At 35.8% G+C, this 21,516-nt stretch overlaps 1 protein-coding gene across 1 annotated transcript in view; it reads left to right on the top strand.

The window, feature by feature from the left end:
• The window catches only part of LOC106101250 (protein hu-li tai shao), a 63,160-nt gene that overhangs the window by 15,788 nt on the left and 25,856 nt on the right, over positions 1–21,516 (top strand). The window contains exons 2-3 of the mRNA XM_013280410.1: positions 177–237; positions 21,413–21,516. The exon at positions 21,413–21,516 is cut by the window's right edge and continues 13 nt beyond it. Of these exons, the coding sequence (XP_013135864.1) occupies positions 21,436–21,516 (81 nt within the window). The 5' untranslated portion in view covers positions 177–237; positions 21,413–21,435. The remainder of the gene's footprint in view (positions 1–176; positions 238–21,412) is intronic.

The raw sequence follows: 21,516 nt of genomic DNA, 5'->3' as shown, positions 1-21,516 counted from the left end.
TGTGGTCGTGGTATTACACCGGGCGTGCCGGCCTATTCGTGCTAAGATGTTAAAGCGGGCACTACCACTGTTCAGCGGGCTTACGTGCTTGTCGTGTGTTACGTAGGATTCAGTACTATGATTTTAAAATAATATTGTTGTTTCAAATGATTTTAATATTATTTCTTTTGTTCCAGTTTGTGCATGAGATCAGGGCGGGACATCTCGCACTGAGCAGACGTCAACACGACACACTAAGTAAGTTAATTAATTAATTAATTAATGTGTTATTAAGAAATCTGCAACTTTTTGTGGGTCTAAAATTAACTAAATCATTTAAAACGCTGCTGTCTAAAAATTATCTACTAAGGGTTTCTTATTGTACACTTAGAACTAGAAATATGTACTTTATTATTTTTTGTGATAATTACGAGGCTCTAAGTAGTGCTTAGTCTTATTTCACGACTTTCTTGAGAAGGAAAATTAAATAAAAAAATCAAAACCTGTATTATTATTATCATCTCTTCCCCTATTTTATGCTACTCCCTTAGGGTAGATGCATCGGGTTTTCGTCCTTCATTCCCTTCACTCTATTCTTGATCATGTCACCTTTCACCCAATCCATCCATCTCTTTCTAGCTCTTCTATACCGGTGTACCTCCACATTCATAACTAACGTCCTTGTTGCATGCGATCCATCCCTCCTCATAACATGCCCATACCATGGTATCACCAGTTTAAATAGGTATAATTATTTTTATTTAAATAAAAACAAAATAGTGTAGTACCTTGGCCTATTGTTTTAAAAGTAGGAAGTATACAAGTGGTTGACAATGCCACCCTTCACCCTGCATCCTTAATGCACCCTCGACAAGCAAGCATGTAGGATCGATACGGAATGCATGTCATGTACACCTCGTATCATGACTGCATGTCAATCTCTGTTATTGAGGGAAAGGTACGGAAAAAAGATGTAAATGTCTTTGATAATACTACATGTTAAGTCTCGATTTCGAGGTGCATACTAGTCGTTGTTAAGCAACTAAACAGTTGAAGGCTGCGAAACAATTGATCTCATAGTTCTGCGACAGTTTAGTCAAAAGTGTGCGTCCACTCTAAAAATGTTTTTATTCTCGACTTCTTTAGTATAGGAAAGTATTTTCATAGGGGTAATTCTATCTCTTTTCCATACACTACAACTTCTTAATTGGACTTTCCTTACTATTTGGCTGGTTCTGTAGACAATTTGGAAATTTTTTGACACTTTTTTTGCATATAATATTCATAATTAACCTTCCCCGTACATCTATTTTCTCTAAATATCGGAATTCCTCGTCTATTTGCCAACCGTTTACGTTAAATTTCACACATGTTATAGACCCCTAAATACTTTGTTAACGCAATCCTTCATCCCCGTGCCCCTGATGTAATGAACACCGCTCGTTAGACCGCTCATCCGCAACTCACCCCTTCATTTCACCCCCTGTCGTCTGACTTTTGACTGCCTCTTGTGTGATTTTTATAATAACATCGTTGAGGTGTGAAGTAATAGGGTATTTATTTAGTTATCAGAAGTATAGGGGATAGAGGGGGTGAATGGTATTGTTAGTGTGGGCAACCGTTGACTAAACTATCGCACAACTGGTGTGGATTGTTTCGCCGAACTGTTTGAAGCTTATAGGAATCAAATCGAGATTAAATAGTTGTGGTCATGCTCTTAATGTTTTAACGTTATGTTACTTAAGATTTTTGGACTTGGCTGCCTCCTAACCTCAAATAACTTACGCAATAGTTACTTTGAATGCAGTAAGTTCTGCGTCCAACCCTGTTTTTTTAAAAACTAATGTAAAATAATGCGTATAATGCGAAATAAATCAATTAAATCTACTAATGTAAAGACATAATAATCTCGTGTACCGTTATTTGACACAATAGTCTACCAGTCTGTCTGTATGAGTGTATTCTATTCAAATAAGGTCGTAAATATGGTAATATATTCCAATACGGCACATATTACCCCCTCACGTCACGTGCGGTCGTTGCGATTATACGTGATAGTATTTTGTTTGTTGTTATTTCTTACTAATGTTAGCTTTTTTAGTCTGTGCTTGTAATCAATAAATCAAAAATATTAGGAACGGAAGGAATAGTGGAGGTAGTTTTATAAAAGACTTGCTAAGGAGTGGCGCAGGCCCTTGACAAGTTTCGTTCAAAGCTCAGTATTTCTCTAGTCGTCAGCACGGAACGTTCGATATCTTTAAGTTGTTGAGTTTGTATTTAAAGTGATTTAGAAGTATTGTTAATATGGCGGTCCGTTTTAAATAATCATTTGTATCGCAATTACAAATTTACAACTGCCTGTTACATAAAATAATAACATTTAATAATGGTTGCAGTCTTACAGTAAAAAATCTAATACAACAAAATACAGCGCCATCTCTTGGTCGAATACATTTAACCAGTTATAAGAGCGGCCTACACCTTTGACTAAAGTATCAAACTGTTCTGCGATTGTCGATTGTTCAGCATCAACTGTTTAGTTGCACAACTAAAAATCGAGTAGTATACGCCACATACGCTCAGGAATAAAAGCTATTATAAACAGTTGTGTGATAGTTTAGTTAAGGGTTTAGATAGATGTTAGTTACTACGTATCTTTAAAACTTGTCAACGAATAAACTGAAATTTGATATAGATGTAGTAAGTACGGTTGAACGCATAGACTATAATAGTTTTTAATTCCTTGTCGACGGAGTCGTGGGCAACAGTATTGAATATAGTGCGGTCAGAAATTGGTGCATTTACCTTAGTAATAGGTAAAAGCACCCATTACGTCCACTCTGGTGTTTCTGTCCATACAGTGAATTTCTTACTTAGATTTAATCGTTTTAAATCATTACTCTGATTTTAGTCGCAACGAATGAATTAATGTTGTCTCTTTTCCTCTAAAAAATTTAAAACGAAACTGGCTTATTAATTGTGAGGCAGTTGGGCTGAGCTCCTCAACCCCCCACTTCTGGGGTAATTACTCCGTCCGCCATGTCGGAATGCTCGTTGCCGAGTTTACGGGGAAAAAGGACTCATTAATTCATGCTGGGACGTTTTGCATGCTTTTTTTAATTGAAACGAAATCACGACTAGGGGGTAGAATCTCCCAACTCCCTGTTTATATTAACTTGGTAGTTTTGTTTTGGTTAATATTTTTTTGTCTACGTTAATCTTTGTGCAAGTTAATACTTTCTTTGATTATATTAAAAAATAAGGAAGGTTTTTTTTCATCAATAGATGGCGTTGTTATAAAAATTTGTTCTGTGTTAGTTGAATATGACATCATCGAATGTTACAAACCTATTTTCTCGCCCTCGTATCTACTTTAGTCAGCAGCGAATAAATACGTTCATATGGAGCGAGACGCGACGGCGTCTGTCTATAGTGGGGGTTGTTTATTGCTTAGTGATTGAGGAAAATGGCGGCCGACGTTGCGACGCCGCACGATGAAAAGGATTTCATGAATGTTGCATTTAATTATGTATAGATGTACCTACGAATTATACGTAAAAGTTAGTGAATTTAGCACTTTAGATTATAATAAAGTGTAAACACACACTTCTTTGTTGCCTAAGATGTCAGCAATTACAGCATATTTTTGAATAATTCTACTTTTAATAAGAAGCCCTACACTTATGTCACGCTTTAGGATATATATTTTCACGACATTAAACTTAGGGGGTAAATATTTTGTATAAAAACCCTAATGTGGGAAAGAGACCATAAGTTGCTGCCAACATCAAGGAAGCAAGATTGCCAAGGTTTGTCATGTCATGTCATTTTGACATTTGCAATTGATAATTTGACAAATGTAAACATTAAAATAAAATTTTCATAATTTCATGCGGGTGAAGTCGCATGGGTACAACTAGTACTACATATATGTGAATTTCTAAATTGCGTTCATTATTCGTAATGATATGAGTCAAGTGTAATCCAGAACAATGGAACCGTATCTATGCACTGAACAATTATAACATCGTTAGTACTAAACACGTCCGCTGCGTTTGAATGCCGCTTATCGAATGAGCGATTCTAAATTCAAAATGTTGCGAACAGCGCGGCCATCTTGTTTCGATGGTTTGGCGCGTTTCCGCCGCGTCCCCAATTGGATGCGTCCTGCGGAACATCCGGAATGTGTTTTGTCGCTTTGACAGGTGAGTTTTGATGTTTTGTCCCAGATTCTATATTCTATTGAAATAAATAGTTACGCCTATTCTGTTATTTATCGATCTTCTTACCGATGTTATAAAGTCGAAAGTTTAGATAGATGGATGTTTGTTAGAGTTTCCTGCTTAAACGGCTTAATGGATTTCGATGAAATTTGCCACAGATGTAGAGGATAATCTGGAAGGTGTTTCAGGCTTACTTTCGTTTTTTTAATTCCACGCGGACGGAATTAATATGTCGGTCCCCCGTGCAGTTGTCCCTCCCTTATTGGTCAAAATATGACGCTTTTAAGATGATATTTTTAGTTCATAATGCTAATTACAATATAAACCGTGTTGATATCCTCTAGGTCATGGGCTACGGGCGTATCTTTTCATATCTGACAGGAATCAACCGAGTGACACATTTATGTCTGTGTGACACAATCTGACGCCCACGCGCCGCTTTCACGAGTATATTTCCGCGTCTATTTATAAATTTACTAGCTTTCGACCGCGACTCTGCTCGTGCGGAATTAAAAACAAAAGTGTGCCTCATTTCATCGACAATTTAGTAGTTTAGGCTACTGTAATAAACATCCATCCATCCAAACTTTCGTATTCATAATATTAAAAAGTTTAATAAGATTACCTATGAATTTATTGTTTTAATTAGCTTTCGCCCACTCCGTTCGTGTGGAATTAAAAAAAAAAAAACTGTATGTGTTCTTCCACACTATCCTCAACATCCATACCAAATTTCTTCGAAATCCGTACAGCCGTTTAGGCTACAAACTCTAACAAACATCCATCCATCTAAACTTTCACATTTATAATATTAAGTATGATTATGTATAGTGTAAGACGATTTTTATGTAAAAGCCTGGATTAGTAATAGCAGAAATAAGGATGTTTTGTAAGGGGTGAATGAACCCCCTTTGTAACGTATTAATTTACCCCACGTCAGTATTATGGCTTCATAATTCATTTTAACTTGTATAGAATTACGACGAATTTGTACAATTTATTCTTTGCTTTAACATGTGCAAAGTAAAATTAAACCTTATCTCAATTTTGTAAAGATCAGTTTTGTTTGTGATAGAAATATGCTTTGGTATACCATTTCCACGTAGAGGCTAGTCGAGTTAGTGAAAATGGAGTCTTGATGTCCGATTTCACAATAATATTTGCAGTATTCAGGAATACATATTTTTTATCCAGCTGTTGCTCTCGACTTTGTCCGCGTGAATTAGAAAAATCATTAACAATGTAGCCTATGTTACTCACTGATAATGTAGCTTTTAAATGGTGAAAGAGTTTTTAAAATCGGCCGAGTAGTTTTTGAGTTATTTCAATACAAATATTTCCTTTTTATAACATTAGTATAGACTAGCTGTTGCTCACGACTTTGTACGCGTGAAATTAAAAAATATAGCCTATGTTACAATTTTTCTAACGGTGAAAGAATTTTTAAAATTGACCCAGTAGTTTTCAAGTTATTTCAATATATACAAAAATACAAACCTTAATAATATTAGTATATATTACTTCATTTTAAGAACGATACTAACTCCATCTAGTTTAAAGTAATGAAAACTTTATAACCGCTATTAAAAAGTTTCTATATCTGGAAATATTATGTCTTATTAAAAAGTTAGATACCGGTCTCGTATTCTACAATAAGTACTGGTTGCAGATAGCATGGCGCCTACGCGAGGGCATTGACCTCTCTCAGCTGACTCAGCACGCAAAAGATCTCGATTTTCTTGTTTTGATACTATCACCAATGATTTTATTTTTCGAATTTCATATATGTAATTTATCCGACGTTACGTTACGTTACGGTAAAGGAAAACATCGTGATATATCGGGGCCTGGTGATTCATCACACAGGGCGCGAAATTAGTTTGGACACCAGTCAGAAGTTGGGCAGGCCAATGGGATATTAGTAAAGTTTTTTTTTAAATATCAGTGAATTTCAAAGATATGTGACGTACCGCAGTTAGGTTGACAATTACCTAGTCACTAAGCATTCCCTTAGTGGGGATGTATAGTGAGCTGGTGTCTATGTCAGGCTTTATTAGACCATTGTTGGATATAAGCCTTCCTTAACTTTCAACAGAAGGTCCTCCTCTGCCTTCGGCATACGACTTTGACGGTCCTCATTAAATCCAACAGTACCATTTTTATGATCGACGTGCCCAAAATGTTATATCGTGTGCCAGTGGTTCGTGACCCCTGGCTATAAACAGAAGACAGTAGTCTCTGCTTACCTTTGGTTACAAACCTAATAGTCTCGACACAGTACTAGACATAGACGCCATTTTTCTTCGTCTCTGACGCACCGTTGTGTGTTCGTTTGCATATTCATTTGGCACCTTAGTAGTGGCGTTGACTCATGCACTGGCCCATCGCCAGAAATTGACCCCGATATACCAATTAGACGGGAACAGAGCTCTGTACTGAATGAGTGAATGAATGACCTGTTGCAAGGTTAGAACACTTGGCGCTGCTGTCGCGCACGGTACTGTCAGAATGTACAGTCCGACCGAAGTATTTAAACCGATGTAAGGTTTACAAACTACTTAAGTTTAAGACACTTAACCTTTGAGAAGGATCTTGTGAAATTTATTGATATACTAGCTTTTGACACCAACCCCTTGATATATAAAAAAAAATAGTAGCCTATGTGTTCTTCCAGATTATACTCTACATCTATGACAAATTTCATCGAAATCCGTTCAGCAGTATAGGCTGAAAACTCTAACATGATCGATGTTAAACTTTCCCATTTATAATACTAGCTTTTGCCCGCGACTCTGTCCATGTGAAATTAAAAAACAAACAAAAGTATGTAGTCTATGTATTCTCACTGACTATGCTCTATTTATATGCCAAATTTAATCAAAATCCGTTCAGTAGTTTAGGCTACAAACTCTACCAAACATTCATCTAAACTTTCGCATTTATAATATTAGGTAGATTTAAAGAGACTTTAGTTTGACTTTTGCTAGTCAGATAATTTTATCGCAATGTACTGAATGGTTTATTATTCTAGTTGATTGGTTATGATGAATGATATTGAATGACAAATGAATGTATTGTTTGTTTGTTTCACGGTTTGATGCTGGATTGTTTATTGTCGCTACTGCTCTGTGTGAATGAATGAGATTGACCTAATGAATGCCTTTATTGACCTGTGCAGATCAATGCAGCGATGTTTTATTGTTTTTGGTTTACGATGTGTTTGGAGATTGTTAGGATGGGTTCATATTGCCTTCAGATGTTTATGGCGAGTGTGATGTGGAAACACCTTTATCGATGGATGGAAATAATTTGATGGGAAGGATCAATATTGGTGTTATATTTGTAGATAGTTAAATAAATAATCGCACTTACTTATGCTGGGTTTCTGAAGTTATATTTGTTTTATTTAGTTGTCCTGAGTTACGACAAAGTAAAACTCAAATGACGTTGCTCTGAAATGCATTTCATGAAGTTATCGAACCAAAAATACTAACGAATGGTTAAACTTAGCTTGGAAACTGGCTTCAAGGGTTATCTATTTAGAATGTGAAATTTATGCCAATATGATGAAAAGATTTGTTTGCATTAAATAGTGTGCACATAAACGCGTTGGATTGCATTGAATAATAACGTAAGAAACTCAGATTTAGAAAAAATTCACGTGGGATTGGAGGATGGGGGAGGGGGTTCAATAAAATCTCTCAACTCACCAGGTGGGGAGGGAAGGACGTAAACACCTCACGTAATTTATGGACGCGCCCACAGGCTTTCAAAACTACTGAATTAAATGAATTTGTTAAATAAAACTTGCATATAGGTAAAAGGAAGGATTATGTAATTTATGTAACTACACATTACATAATGTTAACGCAGACTTATGTAATTTGTTTGCTTAAATGATTGTGATTGCAAATAGTTGGTACTTAAATGTGATGTCACCGACAGACTGCGAATATCGTCAAAGTGTAGTCTTTTTATTGGATGTATGGAAAGTTTGAAGTACAGTAGAACCTCGATAAGTAGAACCAAGGGAAACACAAAATATTTTAAGTTATAGAAGTTTTAAGTTATCAAGGGTCTATGTTGTAGAGGTTTTGGGCTCTGATGGAAAGGGAACGTATTATTTTTTGATGTTATAGAGGTTTTCATATTACCGAGGTTTGAGTTATCGGGGTTCGACTGTATTATGTATGATTTTAATATGAATTATTTGAAATCCTAAATTGACGTATAGATTGGAAAATTTACAAGATGTCACGAGTTTATTATTACACTGGCTTTCGCCCGCAACTCCGTTTGCGTGGAATTAAAAATAACAAAAGTAAGTAATCTATGTGTTCTTCCAGACTATCCTCTACGTCTATGCCAAATTTCATTGAGATCCTTTCAGTCGTTTAGGCTACAAACTCTAACCAAGATCCATCTAATCTTTCGCATTTAGGATATTGTTAAGATAATTTCGAATTCTCGATATGAACGACTTTGTTTTGTCTCTGTTGCCATGCTACGTTGAGAAGTTAATTTTTTCACATATAGTACCGTAGCGATGCGTTCCCATTTTATCCGTGTCTATTCATCGTGAACGAGTCTCCCCCTTCCCCCTACCTTGTATCCCCCTACCCTGCCGCGAATCCCGGTTAGGGCTGCCTACATTATACCTTGATCCTAGGGGTGCACGACTTTGACTAAACTGTTGTTCGATTGTCGATTGTTTCAGCCTTCAACTGTTTAGTTGCACAACTAAAAATCGAGATGTGCACCTCCATATAAGCTTATAGGAATCAAGGCGAGACTAAAAAGTTGTGCGATAGTTTAGTCAAAGACTTCAATCTTTAACTGCCACCATGTCTACAAAATCCACCATTAAAATAAATGTTTCTTTACTAGAATCTTGCTTTTCTTAACGTTGTATGCATGTACTCTTACATACATCTCTATCAGCCTGATTATCTGAATTCACTTCCTTCTCTAGCATATCCTCTACAATACACACTTTCCCCTACGTAGTGTGCACAGTATGTACTCTTACATACATCTCTATCAGCCTGAATATCTGAATTCACTTCCTTCTCTAGCATATCCTCTGCAAAACAATCTACTTTCTACCACGTTTGCAGTTGCTGCGAACCGTAATGTTCATACATATATTTATGAGGTTGTTTGTTGGTCTGTTGCCTGAGCTTTGACGTGCAGTTTTTCATTTCAAGCGAAATGGAGGTTGAGGTTTCTCTGATAAGCGTAGCGGTTTTCTATTATATTTCTTGCTATGTTCGCGTCTGAAATATTGTTATTAACATACTAGCTGTAGCTATGTAATTATAAAAAAACTTTATTTTATTGTTTACATTTGTTAAATTATCAATTGCAAATGTCAAAATGACATGACGATGACAACCCATGGCAACCTTTCCTTGATGTTGGCAGCAACTTATGGTCTCTTTCCCACATTAGTGTTTTTATCCAAAATATTTACCCCCTAAGTTTAATGGCGTGAAAATATATAGCCTAAAGCGTGACGTAAGTGTAGGGTTTCTTATTAAAAAATTAATTATTAAAAATATGCTGTAATTGCCGACATCTTAGGTAACTTAGTTTTTTTTGTACGATGTGTATCCACAGTTAAAATTAGGTTAAAGACCGACATTATTCTTATAGGTGTAAAGGGAAAATAAACAAAATTCCATCTCAAATTGACACACCTTGTATTTAAGCGTAGTATGAAGTATTGAATTCCCGCTACCGCTTATGGTAACGTAACCCTACCTTATAACGACGGGCGCCACAGTGACCCGACTTCATTGGATCGATACGTATCACGCGTCTATCCGTCTCTTTCACTCGCTACTACCAACCAATGAGCAGGAAAGAGACAAACAATACGCATTACAGTGACGCCTAACACCAATTTTGGGGTGGGCGCCGACCTATTCCGTGACGATGACTCTATACGTAAAGTTTTTATTATTTTTATTAGTACCCGAAGGATTTATGAAGGATAATGTTTGTTGGTATTTTTATATTAATTTGGTTGTGACGTAATTTAGTTTTTTTTTAAATTAAAAACCTACATAGTGAATTTTACACACTACTTCTAGAAAAAAAACTTGTTATGCGTTTATTATGTTATATATCTCTTTTTAATATTGCAATATACAATGTTGAGTTACACTTGTAATCTAGAAGGGTAGGCAGAGATCGCGGTAAGTAGATTTCCCCTATAACACCAACAAAAGGGCACAGTTTGTTTTTATTTTACAAATAATGTTACTCTATCCTTTTTTATTCCATTAGTAAATCGTATTTCATACTGTTTTACTAATATTATAAATGCGAAATTTCAGATGGATGGATGGGTGTTTGTTTGAGTTTGTAGCCTAAATTGCTGAACGGATCCCGATGAAATTTGGCATAGATGTAGAGCATAGTCTGGAAGGAAACATAGACTAGTTACTTTTGTTTTTTTAATCTCAAGCAGACGGAATCGATGGCGAAAATGCAGCATATATACATTTATCTTTATTTAAAATAACAATATAAACTTTGTAAGTGTGATCCAACACATTATTTAAATGTTAATGTCATGGTTTTAAAATGTCGGAATTCTATTTGTTATGTTAATAATCGTACAGTAGTCAGATGTCAGAAATAAGGGTGTTGTATTAATTCGACGACACGACGGCCATATTGGTAGTGGCGTTGATACATGGAAAACGGTGTTATTGGTAAGGTTATTCTGTGCAAATTGGAAGAAAACATAACAGGTAAAGAAGACTATATTTTGTTAAAGCATAATATGGCTGTGACGCCTAGACTGTAATCTTGTACAAGTTCAATGAACTACGAACTGGGTTAATAAAAAGAAATGTACTACTTATCGATGTAATCGCATTAGGGTACGTACACACAGAGTGACCGATAGTAAAGTATGCCAACGCTTGCTATACGATTTGCAACTCTATTCCTATGTGATAAAGTCGTTTGCTTGTTCACTTTATGTAGGTTTATGATTATCGAGCAACGTTTTAGTTTATTTATTATATGTTTGTAGCCTAAACTGTACGGATCTAGATGATTGTCATAGATGTAGGGTATAGTCTGGAACACATAGACGGTGTCGGTGTGTTGAACGGTTGCAGAATGATCGAATAAACATTAAAAACTAAATTAACAAATCCCACGGGAACCGTAACTACTCCCGGGATAAAAAGTAGCCTGTGTTCTTACAGACTATGCTCTAAACCTGAGCCAAATTTTATGGAGATCCGTTCAGCCCTTAGGCTACAAACGCTAACAAACATCCATCCATCCATCGTAACTTTCACATTTATAATATTAGTAAGATTAACTTTAAAATGCTATCTACAGTGTATATCTTATCTTGTTGCAAAGTTAGTATTCATATCTGAACGGCTAGACTGCCTAGACCTAGAAATACTCAGTAACTTAGAATAAGTTTGAAGCATTTACAACTGACGATGTAAACCTATTTATTCATATGTAAAATATAGGTTACTCGTTATGTACAGTCGGGTAATATCGCAATGTGCCATTTAGAAAAATTGCATAGTTCCTTCTAACCAAACAAAATTCCTCATACAAATCAGTTAGGTAGCAGATTTGATCCGCTTGAAAATTGAAGCGAATTTAATTCCCAGATACTTTGACAGATGTCGACGACGCGTGTCTTTGTATAACCTCCATGATATTGTATTGAACAAATCGCTTTGCGACTCGGCAGGTTTCGTTTTACATCCTCTCGTGTATAACGGCCGGCAAACTTCTTGAACAAAAAGCGGCGTAGATGGGAAAGTTTCGCGCACGTACACTTTTAGACAAAATAATTGACTTATTTTGAGTATTAGTAATAATTAGGAATGAAAAAATTAAATTTTAAGAACATGACAGACATGCATAAACAGCTTGTGCAATCTCTTTAGATGATTCTTGTTTCATGAAACAATATACCTCATATACTATTTTCCTGGCTTGTCTTTTTAGAACAATGTTACTTTTTCGTGGCATACTCAACACAAAAAGTCAAAACAATAACAATCAAATAAAACTTAACAATAATAAACAAATGAGACTCAGGAATAACAACAATAGCAAAAAAATATAAACAATCATTACCAAAAATAAGTAACAGCGAAATTGGGCCAACAAAATTGGAGATAAGTGTATTCGGCAGTAAACGGAACATGGGGAAAGAAGCGGGACGCGAAGGTCGACTGATTAACCAATAGCAAGAGAGCGCGCGCGCGCATCCCCCCTTGCCCCGCCAAAAAGACCCAAAAATCAACTTCTGCCCAACTAAATGTATTGTTCAAAATTTTTGCCGGGCGCTATACGAAGCACCTAAAAGCGGGTATACACCTTTGACTAAACTATCCCACAACAGTTGTGCGATTGTCGGTTATTTCTCAGCGAATTCAATTGGTTAGTGGCACAACTAAACATCGAGTAGTGTGTCCAAATAAGTTCATAGAAATCAAAGCGTAACTACACAACATTTGTGCGATAATTTAGTAGAAGATGTGCGCTCTAACTTTACTGTTTACACTAATAGTCGGTTTTCCAGCTGCGTTTAACTATTCGTTAGTCTATTGGTTTGATTAACTCTTGTCAACCTAAGTACCCAGGTAATGACGTAGTAAGTGGTAACTACACACATCCAAAGTAGAACCTTGTTTTGTGTACTGTACAACGCTCTGTGACGTCATCACTCACTTTAGTTTTAAATTGATCAAACACATGATACATTTATAGACTGCCAGATTGATGGGGAAGTGGTATTCATCAATAAATCTAAGAAAGAAAAAAATTGGCCGCATTAGGCCTAATTCCCATATCCGTTTGCGGGTGTTTAAAAAAAACTAACTGAATTTCAAATTTGGAACGGGCGGAAGCGCATTCCCCGACCGCGTGTCGTCTATTTCGGTCATGCGCACTCCGCGCGCTCCGTATTTATTTTATTTTTATTTTTAAAAATAAAAGGTGGGAATTCTTTGCACGCTAACGGGGTCGTTGTTTGTTTTGATTAACGGTTAAGTGTTGGACAGATGGGAAGGGGTATGTTAGAACAATGACGTCATCGTACTAACTTTTAATACTAAATAGAATAAAAAGGTAATTAAAAACAAAAAAATGCTCGGTAAAGTTATCTATACTATCTATACTATTATTATAAAGCATAAACACACACTTCTTTGTCGCCTAAGATGTCAGCAATTACAGCATGATTTGAATAATTCTTTTATGAATATGTCATGTTACACTTACGTCACGCTTTAGGCTATATATTTTCAACGCCATTATACTTAGGTGGTAAATATTTTGGATAAAAACCCTAATGTGGGAAAGAGACCATAAGTTGCTGCCAACATCAAGGAAGCAAGATGGCCAAGGTTTGTCAGGTCATGTCATTTTGACATTTGCTATTGATAATTTGACAAATGTAAACAATAAAATAAAATTTTCATAATATAATGCGGATGAAGCCGCACGGGAACAGCTAATAAGTAGATATAGTAGATCAGTTTGCCATCCGTGCTTGAGTGCTAAGCTTCTCTGATACTTTTAATCTTTTCTTTCTCCTTTTCTACGCTGGTCTAGATGTAGTTGCCTTTTTATGTGACGTTTGGAGTAGGGTTTGAAATACACTAGATGTTTATAAGCACGGCTTAAGCTAGCTACATCGCGAATTGTACACTTAGTGTTAACAGTTTTTACATGTGTCAAATTATTAATTTCAAATGTGAAAATGACATGACGTGACGACAAACCATGTTAATCTTACTTCCTTAATATTGGCAACTTGTAGCTTATGGTCCCTTTCCCATATTAGGGTTTTTCTCCAATGTATTTACCCCCTAAGTTTATTTGCGTGAAAATATATAGCCTAAAGCGTGACGTAAGTGTAGGGCTTTTATTAAAGAATGATTTATTAAAAAATAAGCTGTAATTGCGGATATCTTAGGCAACAAAGAAGTGTGTGTTTACGCTTTATTATATTAGTATAGATAAAGCCTTTATTTTTGCGTGGGCAGTAACTAAACAATTGGTAGTACTATATTCTAATTGTAGATATTTTATTGTCCTTAAGGGCCTTACGTCGGAAGCAAGAGTTATGAGATTAATTTGTCTCAAGTGCCCTCAGCCAGTCTTTTCCGTCTAGCGTTCCGTACAAATTGTTACAAATTGACCTTTTAAAAAATATCACTAGGGTGACCATGGGTTTTACAGTCTAGGATAAATAAGCTGAAGGTTGAGTCCAATGATAACTACAGTTGACTCTTTTTGTCACAGATATTGTAATGTGACACTCGCTTTCGCCTGAGACTCCGTCTCCGTGCAATTTTATAAAAGTGAGTAGTCTATGTGTTCTTCCAGACTATACATCTGTACTATTTCATATCCGTTCAGCCGTTTAGGCTACAAACTCTAACAGACATTCATCTAAACCTTCTAACAAGAAGGACGTTAGTTATGAGTGTGGTACACCGGTAGAGGTAGACATAGAAAGAGATGGATTGTGTGAAAGGTGACATGATCATAAAGGGAGTGACTGGGATGACGAATGATAGTTATTTGGAGGACGAAAACCCGTTGCCGATACTACAGGAGTAGGGTAAGGTAAGGGAGATTATTATTTCAAGTATTTGATATTGAAAACTGCAAGTGATTGTACTTGGCTTTATACTTAACCGCTTTGCAAGATCAATAAAAAATGTTGTCATATCAAATAACACGTATTAACTGTTGTTGTATTACGACATTATTTACTGAGAAAACTTACCAAGCTTTAATATTAAAAACATTACGAGGAATATTGCAATAATATGGACATGTTATGCGACGAGATGGTGCGGACATGAACCAGAAAGTGTTAAGGTTGAATGATGGCTACAAAGGTAGAGGAAGACGGAAAAAAGTATGGATTGTGTGAAAGAGGATATGCGTAAGAAGGGAGTGGAATCAGATATGACGGCTGATAGAGATGTCTGAAAGAGCAGCACATACTGTGCCGACCCTCAATAGAGATAAGGGCAAGTTGTTGATGATTTTGATGATTAAAAATATTGCAAACTGTAGTTTGGTTTTCTAAATATGAAAGGAAAATTGATTTCATTAACTCACTACTCTCCACTGGGGCTCCTAAAGCCTACCGTTGGTTCCTAAAGCCTTAGTCAACTTCTTATTTCAATAACCGTTATTAAAAAATCCGTAGTAATAATTACGTATTTGTATTTCATGGTCACCCTAAACTTGCATAATACGGTCATCTCTCATTGTGATTCGTGTGTCGTACGATGACGCAACGACCTCCCGCCGCGTGTCCGTCACGTGTCCGCCCCGTACTGCACAATATACTGACATGATTGTGTTCGCAATTATCCTTGGATTTGTATTGGTATGGAAATTTATTACATGATTGTTGTGCGTTTCTGTTCTGTGACCAGTAAGGGTCCGTTCACATAAACTGTGGAAAGCGGTGATTTTTTAGCGGAGCTTAACGCGGGTGATATTTTTTTTTAACCAAAGTCGGCGTAAAAAGTATGTGCACAGTAATAGTAAACCTCAATTTTATTAGTAACTAGCTATTCCCGTGCGGCTTCATCCGCATGAAATTATGAACATTTTATTTTATTCTTTATAATTGTCAAATTATCAATAGCAAATGTCAAAATGACATGACATGACACCTTGGCAATCTTTCTTTCTTGATGTTGGCAGCAAACTTATGGTCTCTTTTCCACATTAGGGTTTTTATCCAAAATATTTACCTCTAAGTTTAACGGCGTGAAAATATATAGCCTAAAGCGTGACGTAAGTGTAGGGCTTTTTATTAATAGAAGAATTATTCAAAAATATGCTGTAATTGTTGACATCTTAGGCAACAAAGAAGTGTGTGTTTACGCTTTATTATATTAGTATAGATATATTAAGCTCTGTTCTACGATACGGTTTGTCTGAATGACCCTAAAAGATCGATTGTATGGATTACCGAGTAATTTTATTACCTCACTATATTGCCTTAATCTCAACATTTCCTTCTATTTGAAATTGCGTGTATATTAAATTGTTAATATTACCGTTACTGTTACATCGTGGGTGAAAACGTGGGTGAGTCATAACAACCGCACGGGCTATACAGGCTGACCGGTTCGAATCCCGTACCGGCCACTTCCGTTTCCTCTTCCGTGTTGCGGTCGACGAGGTCCAAGGTACCCTGAAGCTCACTGGATTAAATACAAATTGATAACTGCAAGGAGACAGCGACTGTACTTTTAATATAATGGTGTAATTGCTCGTAATGTGGGTTAAAAGTTAATAATCTCTGCTTACCACGTACTGTGTACAATCCTATTAGAACGCGTAGGTTATGTAAGGCTTCCGTGTGCCGAATACCTTTTTTTGCAATACAGTGTAGTGGGGTTTTAGGGTCAGGGTGCGTTTGTAGTTTTGAAGACTGTTTATTTTTAAATCAATAAAAGTTTGTTCTACATTTTAATTGCAACAGCGAATACAATTATTTCGCCCATGTAAGGCACCGTTCGGTGGTAATCATCTTTGACCGACTTCCCATGTATTGTACAATTATTATTACTTTGAAGTCGGTGTTAGTCAATTTAGATTCATTACTGAAACGTTACTATACTTTCAATTGTCAATTGTTATGGTACAAATGTAGAAAGCCTTACGTATAAATATCACTGCATAGTACCTTGGCTGACACCGACATCAAAGTAATAACAATTGTACAATACAGACATTACAGCTACAATAAGGGAGGTTTACTATTTTCAAGGAATTATTTCCTTACTTTTTAGTGTACTGTTTTTTTGAGAATATTCTGTTTTTAGTGTATTTTGTTTTGTTTTTATTTATACGTTTGTGAACTAGCTATACCCCACGGCCACGTCCGCGTAGTATCTTACTAATATTATAAATGTGAAAGTTTAGATGGCGGTTTGTTAGAGTTTGTAACCTAAATCGCTGAAATCTCGATGAAATTTGGCATAGACATAGAGGAAAGTCTGGAAGAACACATAGGCTACTTTTGTTCTTTTTAATTCCACACGGACGGAGTCGCGGCCAAAAGCTAGTTATACAAGTATTATACGTATAATCTTCCGCTCGGAATTAAAGAAAACTACATCAAAATCCGTTTTTCTATAAAATATTGCAATGAGGTCATTTTTTTTTAACTCAGCAGTCGTTAGTTCGTCGCCAGTGATCGCTTAACCTAATTACTTGAGAGCTTAAAGTAATTTCAACCGATTTTGTGTAAAAGATATTTAAAACAAGCCTTAAACGTAATAACCCAAAGTTAAATGGTCTCGAAATATTACGATATCTTTTGCAATCAGATGATGTCATAGGCTTTACAACTCAATTTGTTACCGATAAATCATGAAATCCGCCCCTTTGTAAGCCTAGGTAAGTTGTAAAGAGACGGAAAGTTTTTGGAAGGAATTAATTTGCAAAATATTGTTGTTACATTTCTATAATTTGTAAATATTCGTCAAATTAAGTGTGATTTTAGTTTTATTGAAATTATTTTAATCAGGCCGAATATAAAATACATTATTGTGTCTCCATTAATTTAATTGTAAATTTGATAACAACGCCATCTAGAGACTTGATTTTTAAACTAGGGCACTGCTAAAATATAGCGCTAGACATCAAAGGGCTCTCAGTTATCACGTCTTCCAATCGACACGTACGATCTATGTCGCATTAAATACGGGGTCAGTGAACTATCGGCATTCTAATAATTGACCGCATTTGAAGTCGAGGTTTGTTTTACATGCCATAAATTTTGAATGGATGGTTCAAAAAGGGAGTGATGACTGAGACGTATGATAGAGTTATGTGGAGGACAAAAACCTGTTGCGCCGCTACGGGAGTTAGGATAAGGAGAAAGACGATGATGATAAAGTTTGGATGGATGGATGTTAGAGTTTGTACCCTAAAGTACTGAATGGATCCCGTTGAAATTTGGCCTTGTAGATTTATAGTCTGGAAGGAATACATAGAATACTACAAGAATAATATATAGAATAATACAAAGAATACATAGGGTACTTTTTGTAATTTCGCGCGAAAGGAGTCGCAGGCGAAAGCTGTAAACCATTTCTTACTTGATTTTATCTTTTAATTTACTGCGGAATTCTTAAAGGCCGGTGCTGAATTATCTGATTTACTAATATAATAAAGCGTAAATATACATTACTTTGTGGCGTAGGATGTCAGCAATTACAGCATATTTTTGAATGATTCTTTCTTTAATAAAAAGCTCTACACTTACGACACGCTTTAGGTTATATATTTTCACACTGTTCAACTTAGGAGGTAAATAAATCGAAAAAAAACCTCCATGTAGATAGGGAACACAAACTGCAAGCTGCCAACATTAAAGAAGCAAGGTTATATTGGTAACGGTAATTTTAACAAGTTTCTAAATTTTCTTTCGGATGAAGCAACAGCTAGTTTTACGTAAATAGCAAATGTATTGAAAACTAGATTTCATTTTACCATATTAAAGTTTATGAAATATCAATATTACGTTTGACCTCTAGTACGAAACGCCATTACGCTATGGTGTTGAGGTCATCGACCCGCGTGACGTCACGCGTGGGCGACACGGCCCATGCAGGTTCTATAATATGGTGACCATGATGATGGAGAACAGCGTTAATTGATTATTTAAAATTAAAAGAAACTATTAAACGTAGGATCATGGATATTTTTATGATATATAGATTTTGTTTAATGTATTTGAAATTAATTAAAATACTCACTTTTTATCGACGGAAGAAGAGACGTACATATTTACCTTTCCTACGCGTCTCCTCCGCCGATAAATCCACTTTTCCGTCCCATCCTTTCCTCTTTAGAAAAGACTTAAAGGAAAGGTACTAATTTCAGTGTATTTTTGTAAGTAATGTTGGAAATAATTGCAGAAATTAAATGTTTTGTATGTCCATGTCAGTAATTTTTGAGCTTTATCCGCGATATTAGAAATCATGGTGTCACTAGTGACCACCGTCGTGACTAAACGAACTAACAAAGTTTTTTGTATGAGTTTGTTTTTTTATACTAATTCGTATTATGATGGTCGTTGTTTTTTTTTTAACTTAATTATAGTGAACGGATTTTGGAAACAAATCTCAATAATTGTATGGTTGTGTTGCGAAACAATAGTTTTTTCAAGTTATTAGTTGCTTTGTTATTTTTACTAGATCTCCTCCGTGTCTCCGCGTGGAGTAAAACAAAAGTAACCTATGTGTTCAGACTGTCCTAACGTGTGTCGCCTGCATAACATATTCTGCGTTGCGTTTTTTTTAATTCGTATTTTGATTTTTTATTCGTTTCTGTTTCTTTCCGTGGTATAGGCGTCTCTTCGTAGTACAGGCGTCTCTTTCCGTGGTACAGGTTTCGCTTCGTTATCCCGGTTGTGTGTGACAGGCGTTATAATCGTCTCTAACGAGTGTCCTCCCTCGTACTCAGTATGTCAGTGTGTCTATTTATATTGTACACTTTCACACGCTTTACGATCGCTATATTTAGTATACAGGATGTTGTAATTTTTAAAAGATTTATTTAACATTTGAGCGAAAATCAGAGAGCTAGGTATTTTTTTATTATGAAAGTATTAGTAGATTTTTATTAATTAACTAATATTTCCTTTACCTATTCCAGCTGAGTTCTAGGCCTTTTATGGTTTACGACAATAGTGGATTGACGGGATTTGAACCCTCGACCACAAAATCGGTAAACAGTCGACCCATTCGGTTAAAACTGTGAGAATTCACTGTATGTAGCGGGATTTACACATTAACTGCCGTTATATTTTATCTAAATTTGGGTAATTTGCAATAGATTAGAGAGATTAGACTAAAAAGTAATACAATATAACAGTTAGTACCAACCAGCAGTGAGCCAGCGTGGTTGAAGGCCTAGTCACTCTTACGACATACCCTAGCCGAAGCCCTCGGTGGGGACATATAGATGTATAGGTGATGATTATAACTTAGTAGTTTTGTACTTTGTTCAATGTAAGTTTGCCAAATTAAAAATGAAACACCCTGTATTCTTAGTATACGCGGAACACAGACAGCTGTGTGATACGTCACGCTTCATCAGAGGACAGGCTCGCCGACTGTAGAGATGAATAAACGGCATGTCCGATATTTTGTAAATATACTACATTCGTGTTTATATAAAATACGACTTCGCCCGAATGAATTTAAAAAAAAAATAGCCCATGTTACTCACTGATAACTTTTTAATCGTGAAATATTTTTTTAAAATTGACCCAGTAGTTTTTGAATTACTTCAATATATACAAAATTAAAAATTTTTCCTCTTTGTAATATTAGTACAGATTCGTTCGCCCGCGACTCCTCGTGGAATAAGAAAAAAAAGTAAGTAGTCTGTATTTTTTCAGACTATCCTCTTCGTCTATGCAAAAATTGATTGAGACTCATACAGCAATTTAGGCTACAAACTCCAACATCCATCCATATAAAATTTCGCATTTATAATATTAGTAAGATAGGTTTGAGCATCTAATCCAAAGATAGCGTTAGTCAGATTATTTCAAATGAAGTGTGAACAATGTCTAATTCATATATTTTTTTAATTTCTTAGAAGAGATAGATAGGTTCGTACATTCATTTGATGGTCTTTGCTTATGTTACGAAATCACTGCACATTACAATCCCCTTAATATCGTGGTTAGACATCTATTTCGTAATACTATTACGACTTGCAAAACGCCCCCTCGTGGGAAGGTGAGAACATTTGTATTACCAATTTACGTAACGCCTAATACAATGAACAGACGTTCTAAATTACATGAGAAGGAACAATGGGAAGTTTTTAGTAATTAAGTAGAGAAAAGTACGAGTTTGCTTAAAAACCTCTGTTAAATTTGAAGACGAAACGACTTTCGTCTTTTCAATCCAAAACGAATTTCAACATTCGATTTAGAAAAAAATAGCCTGTGTAGTGACATAGGCTATATATCACTGCGTGCAGTGATAATGTAGCTTTTTAATGGTGCAAAAATTTTTGAAATCGCCCCAGTAGTTTTTGAGTAATTTCAATACATTCAAAAAACCTTTCCTCATTATATTAAGTAAAGATGAAATAGTGATGGTTTTAGAATTTCTAAATAATAACCAATATTATATTATTTACAGACGTAGACAAAGGAGCGGTCGCGATGGCGGACACGGATACGGAGACGCTGCCGAACGGCACCGGGCCGCTCTCGACCACGGAAGAGGAGGAGGAACGTTTAAAG

Source organism: Papilio polytes, unplaced genomic scaffold (assembly GCF_000836215.1).
Source record: "Papilio polytes unplaced genomic scaffold, Ppol_1.0 DF824002.1, whole genome shotgun sequence".
NCBI classification, from domain to species: domain Eukaryota; kingdom Metazoa; phylum Arthropoda; class Insecta; order Lepidoptera; family Papilionidae; genus Papilio; species Papilio polytes.
This window is presented reverse-complemented; position numbering and strand designations above follow the sequence as displayed.